General features: G+C 53.9%; 1 protein-coding gene across 1 annotated transcript in view; it reads left to right on the top strand.

Annotated features, from left to right (window-relative positions):
• Positions 1–393: 393 nt before the first annotated feature.
• Edn3 (endothelin 3) overlaps positions 394–6,425 on the top strand; it is a 24,114-nt gene continuing 18,082 nt past the window's right edge. The window contains exons 1-2 of the mRNA XM_008842176.2: positions 394–449; positions 1,011–1,323. Of these exons, the coding sequence (XP_008840398.1) occupies positions 398–449; positions 1,011–1,323 (365 nt within the window). The 5' untranslated portion in view covers positions 394–397. The remainder of the gene's footprint in view (positions 450–1,010; positions 1,324–6,425) is intronic.

The following is a 6,425-nucleotide window of genomic DNA, read 5'->3' as shown; positions in this document are numbered from 1 at the left end:
CCCCACCGTACCCCACCCACCCACAGGCTCGTCCCGCCCCTCGCCCGCCCTGGGTGCGCCCGAGACCGCCGAGCGCCTGGTCGGCTCCCCCCTCGCTCCTGGGAAGCGACCCCCAGTGCGCCCCGGGTTCAAAGGCCCCGCGCGGCCGCTCCAGCCCCTCGGAGGGGCGGGGAGGCGAAGGGGGTGGTGCGGGAGCCAGAAAAGCCCAGAGCCACAGCCGGCCAGCCCTGCAGGGATGGGCAGAGCGCTCTGAAAGTTGGCGACCGCCGCAGCCACCAGCCCCAGCCGGGACTCGCAGCCCAGGCGGCCGGGGCCAGAGCTGCACCCGCCCCAGTGCCCTGCCGCGGCCACGAGCGGCGTCCTCCAGGCCCGGTGCTCCCGCGCCCGATCGGGGTTCATGGAGCCGGGGCTGTGGCTCCTCTTCGGGCTCGCAGTGACCTCCGCCGCAGGTAAGCGTGCGGGGCGGGGCGGCGCGTCCCTCCTGGCGCGAGTGCACACAAAAGGAGCCCGGCGCGGGGTCTGCGTCGCGGAGCGGCTCTGCACCCCGAAGGCGCCCCGGGAGGGGGGCGGGCAGGGGACCCGAGGAGAAGCAGCGACTACCTCCCACTGGATCTGGGGGCTGCGGTCTGGGCGATTTGGACGATTTTTTTCACGAAGTTGGGAACTTGCAGCAAGTTTTCAGAGATGATACAAACTATTTGCAAAGTTTCAAAGTGTGCAGAGTGCATGCAAGTTTTTCCCCAGTGCGAATTAGCTTTCAGACTCTGCACAGACTGAAAATAGTTTGCAAGCTTTTCACCAAGTGTGCACACAACTTTGCAGACTTCAGGAGCTGCGTGCATAGCTGCAAACTCTTGAGGACTTTGGGCTAAGTTTGGAGATGTTAGGGAAAATGCAACTAGCATACTTTGCAGAGGTTTTGTGTTCTCTCATTCATATTTGGGGGGAAATAATGGACATCCAGACCTCTGTACTAGCAGCTCGTGAGCCCCTCAATCTGCCTCTTACAGGATTCGTGCCTTGCCCCCAAGCTGGGGGCTCTGGCAGGACCAGCGTGCCCCCGGCCCCTCCTGCAGCCAGATCAGAGGGGGACTGTGAAGAAACTGTGACTGGCCCTGGTGAGGGGACTGTGACCCCAACAACTGCACAGCACCCAGGTTCTGGAACCGCTGGGCAGGAGCAGAAACCAGACCGGTCTGAGGAGCAGGAGAACCAGGGGGGCGGGGCACACCACCGGCCCCGGCGTTGCACCTGCTTCACCTACAAGGACAAGGAGTGTGTTTATTATTGCCACCTAGACATCATCTGGATCAACACTCCTGAGTAAGTGGGTCAGGGCTGGGGGATAGAGGGCACAGCCTTCTGCCAGGCCCTCAGCTTCCCCATCTCTGTGTGGGCCTGGACTCACCTCTGTTGGGCCCCTGAATCTGCACTGGCACTACATTCGGCTCTTAAGGGTCTCCTGCCACCACAAGTTGTCTTCGCAAGTCAGAGGTGACCCACCTCCCCTCTGAGCCCCGGGCCCAGGAGGAACTCAATCCCAGGTTTGAGATTTGGTGGGAAGGCTGATCAGCGGTTTGGGATACCTGGAAGTTTCTCTGAGCCGCTACCCCAGGAGCTAAATGGGCTGGGCCTTATTCCTGACTCTACCTGGCTAGCTGGAATTTGGAATTCTTTAGGAACAGCTTGCTTCTGAGGATGAGGAGAGGCAGAGGTGTGGGCTTGGCAGAACAGATGCCTCCACCAGTGAAATGGCTTTTCCCTCTGCCCATCCTGGACACCATGCCTATGATAACTAACACACATGCATGGCATGACTGTCAGTCCATGGGTCTGACTCAGTGCCACAGTCATGGCACGGAGGTTGCTCAACTTTAAGGTCTCATACCCAGGACCTGGCGGTAGAGTGCTGATGCTGTGTAGAGCCAGCCTTTTTTGGTGAGGACCATCTTCTCCCAAAGCTGTGGTAGGGTTTGACTGCCCTGTCTCCCACCTCACTCTCAGTCTCTGAGAGCCTCTTGTGCTAAGACACATCTTGCAAGCAGAATAGAGGACTTGACCTTGCTCTGGTCATGTCTCTATGGCTGGACTCTTCAACCCCTAGAACGTGGTCTAGGACGTGGTCTTGCTAAAGTCAATTACCTGGATGTCCTCTGCATTTCTGAGGATACCTACTTGCATTTGCCTAAGGATTCCTGGCCAGGATCTTGAAGATGATTGACCATAAGATTTTAGCCTGGAAAGGAAACTTTCCTTTGTGGTTTCCTTTCTCCCAGAGCCCATTAGCCTCAGAGACCTCTGGGTGGTGGCTTTGAGGGAGGCACTCACCACCTAGACATGGCTGTCATGAAGCACAGGGTGAAGGGGTAACCCTGAGGGGCCCAGAGTCTTTTGAATCAGGACTTCTAATTACATCCAGGTAGGTCTGAAAGTCTCTCCACCATGTGAGGAAGGTCAACAGGGCCAGCTTCCCTGATGAGCCACCAGGACGCCTGCACAGGCCCTGGGCTCAGAAGGAGCCTGGGTTTGTTTAATGATATCTGTAGCTCTCCTACAGTTCCCGTCCTTTACCAAACCAAGAGCTGTCCAGTGGCCTTTTGTCCTCTGTCTCACCAGTTCTGTGGCTGATCCTGAGGCTTGATTTGCTTTCTGACCAAGTTTGATGAGACCCTTGTCCAAACTGTCAACCCACAGTGGGGATGGGAGGATGGTGCAGATGAGTGTTGGGCTGTCATGGATTGTTTCCTCTTCTCAGACAGCCACAGGGTCAGCTTTTCTTACAGACACTATCACCCAGACATGTGTCCTCTCTGACTCCTGTCCATTTGCTGTTCTGACCCCACCAAAGAAGCATCCCAGAAATGAGGGCACTGGACAGTCAACAGAGACCCTGGGTCCTGGTCTTGGCTAGAATCCCAAACTTCGAGTTTGGAGAGAGGAAGGAGAAAGTCAGCTTAGTGCAGGGGCAGGGCCGAGGCCCTGGAAACTCCCTCAGGTCTCTGCCTGTCCTCCAGGCCCATGAGCACTGCTTGGGCTGGAAGTGGTTACCTGAGACATGCCCCAGAGGCTCCACAAACATTTGAAAACCTATGATGGAATTTTTAGTTCTCGTGGATGGCTGAAAGGAAGCTGTGGATTTTCAATTTTTTTTTCTAGGCCAGCCACCTGGATTACTTTCTCCTACAGTCTAGCTGGTCTCCTCTTCTCTTCTTGATTTACTCTAACTGGCGAGGGGGAAAGGATGAACCCAGCATTGAACTGCTTGGGAAACAAAAATGACAATTACCAGACTTGAGCACTTTGAATTCAGACAAGATAAACGTTAGAAGGGAGATGTTTCCTGGACGGCCTTCTTCTCTGCCCTTACTCTGTTCCTTTATCTTCCCTCTCCCTCCTAGTTTTCTCCCCCTCCTTAAGTAGATTCACTTGCTAGCTTTCAAAACTGGAGGACAAGGTTACAGTGCAAGAAAATGGGCTCAGTGGGCCTGCAGTGAAATGGAAAATCTGAACAGTCTGACTGACAGTAAAAGGTGCCTGGTTGTACATGGCTGGGTCTTTTCTAGAGGGGCCACTGACCTCTGCCTCAGCCCTTCCTCTCCAGTGTTCCCTTCCTCCCACATCACCCCATCCTTAGCAGATCTCCTGATCTCACTCTCCAAATGCTCCCCTCTCCTTGATTGCTAGTGGTCCCTGTGGCCAGACGCTCAGGAACCTGGAGGAGCCCGGATCTTTGTTCTACGCCCAGAGCCTTGAACTCTACATCCCTCTGCTGTTTTGTGCTTCTCCTCCCACCTTCTCGGTTGTGTGGAGACCGAGCCCATGGTCTGGCTTTGTCTTTGAAGAACACTTGGGTGGACCTTGGGGAGGACCATGTTGAAAATAGGGTTGCTTCTGCTCTGTCCGAGGACCCATGATTCTGCAGGACTAATGTTGGGGTACTGTTGAGCCCCGTTCCACATCCTCACAGGATGGTAACTGTGCAGGTTGGACTAAAGAACCTGTTCCCCGCCCAGCAGTTTTCCGGACAGAAGATGCGCGACTCTCCCAGGCTCCTCTGAGCACTGAGCTCACTGGGTGCTTTCTGGCAGCCCTCAGCTGCTGTGCTTGGTCCACCGATGTCGCTGACTTGCGGTCAACCCTGTACCTTGTTTAGCTTTTTTGCCTTTGCTACGGCTATAGTTGTAGTCTTCAGGACTTTCTCACACGCAAGAGGTCTCTTGGCCCGGGTGTATGGCCCTCTTCAGAGAGCACCTGCATGTCGCTGCTGTCATTTGTGGGGGTGCATTCTGGGGTGCCTTACCTATCACTTTCCTCATATTCTCCAAAAGGCCCATGACCCTGACAGGGAGCACATAACGCATCCCTTACCAGTTGCATGTCTTGGTTCCATCCACAAAGGCATCTGAGATCACAGATGGCATCTTTCTAAAACTTTCCTTGGCCATGTGAGGATCTCCAGCACCTCACATCCCCCAGGCAATCCGACCACAGCCAACGAAAACCAGAGCAAAATCCAAACCAAGGAAAACCCACCCCATTTTGTCCTGGGAAATTTGCAAAGCATAAGGCAGTGTGGGGGGAAATGATGCACGGAGTGACTGTGTGCTTGGGGTGTCCTTCACGGGCATTTTAAAACACAAGTATCTCACAAAGGATGTGGAGATTATAAAAGTTACAGTTTCTCAGGGGGACAGAGGCATGTTTGTGTGTCCACTCAGAAACAGAGAGAACACAGTTGTATAGTTGTGGCTGCAGGCTACAAGAAGCTGGAAATTCCAGTGGGAGCTGGTTGTATAGACTTGGGACTGAAGGGAGCCCCAAGGCAGAATTTCCTCTTCTTTAGGGGACCTCTTGATTCTTAAGGCTCTCCACTGGTTGGATGAGGCCCACCTAGATTGTGGAAGGCAGTCTGCTTTGCTCAGAGTCTACTGAGGTAGGCGTTAGAATGACATCTGAGAAAGACCCTCACAGAACCTTCTAGACTGGTGGTTGACCAAACAACTGGGTATTGACAGAGAAAAATGAACTGTCATAGGACAGTGGGTCCAACGTGCCTCACTCTGAGGCCAGCCCCCTCTGAGACTGGTATCAGAGTGCAAATGGGTCCTTCAAATACCAACAGAGCTGCAGGGACACCTTGCAAAGAGCCAGTGTGTACCTCCCCACCTCTGCCAGGGGAGCCTACTGTCTGTTAACCCTTCCAGAGACATGAGGGAGGCACTGTGAGGCTGTGATGGTGACCATGTTTCCCAAGCAAAACTCTGAGCCACATGACTCACAAGTAGGAGTGTGTTTATGGAAAGAGCAGGGCGAAATGTTGGAAATAATGACTGTAGAGGAGAGTCTGGTATCTCCCCTGCCCGCTCATGGGGGAGGCTCCCCCCCGCAAGCACCCCTAGCACCCCAGAGCTCTGTCTTGAGTCCTGGCCATGCCTTTCTGTATGGTGGGAGGCATCATTAGCCCCCTGTCTCCCCTCAGTAGGGTGCAGACCCTGGTCTAGCTGCGGGAGTGATGGGGAGGCTGTCTCCGACAGACCCATCTCTTATAGGACATCCGGCCTGCTGTCCAGCCTATGCCGAAACATGCTGCACTTACTTAATCCTGCAGGAATGACATTTGTTTTGCATTCTTTTCCTCTCCAAAGAAAGGGTAGCCTAATAATAATAATAATTAACAAAACATTGGAGCTTGCATTTTGATGTACTCTGCAACAGAAAAGGCACAAGTCCTACCTTACCTTCTGTGCTCTTCGAGAAAGACATGTTAGCACATCTCCAAGAAGAGACTGTCCAACTCTTGGAACATTACCATAGAACAGGTGGGCCTGGGATCCCAACTTCCTGCATACTGGAGCCCCTGTGCACCCACTCTGGGATTTAGGGGATCCCAATGAAAGTCCCTCTGTTCCACAGCCAGTCCTAGCGGGACCATTGCTGGAGATGTATTTATTTGAGGCTGAAAGGACAGGATCTCTTTGGCTGTCATGGTTTGGGGAACGTGTCATGACTGTCCTGTCAACAGTGAGAGCAGAGACGGATGGCATGTCATCTCCTGAGAGCGACACATCCTTTTTGGCAGGGCTTGGTGTCCTCTGTAGTTTGCAGGAGGCTGAGCTATTTGCATATGGTTTCAGGGACCCTCGGCTCAGTCCTGTAGCTCCTGGATTGGTCCTCTCAGCCCTGCTTGTGCACCTTTCCCAGCCCTGTGACTCCTGTATCTAGGCATTTGACACTGTGTGTGTGTGCATGCGTGTGTGTTCGTGTGAGTTCAGGTGCATGGGCAGGTATGTGCATGTGGGGGTGGAGGCCAGAGGTACACTGTATCTTCCTCAGTTAATTCCTACTTTAGTTTTTAAGACAAGGTCTCTCTGGGACCTGAGCCTCAGTAATCCCATTAGATTGGCTGACGAGTGAGTCCCCAGGGA

The sequence above is a fragment of the Nannospalax galili genome, unplaced genomic scaffold (genome assembly GCF_000622305.1).
Source record: "Nannospalax galili isolate Female #2095 unplaced genomic scaffold, S.galili_v1.0 scaffold231, whole genome shotgun sequence".
Lineage (NCBI taxonomy): Eukaryota > Metazoa > Chordata > Mammalia > Rodentia > Spalacidae > Nannospalax > Nannospalax galili.
The sequence above is the reverse complement of the archived record's forward strand: the minus strand, read 5'-3'. Positions and strand labels throughout refer to the sequence as shown.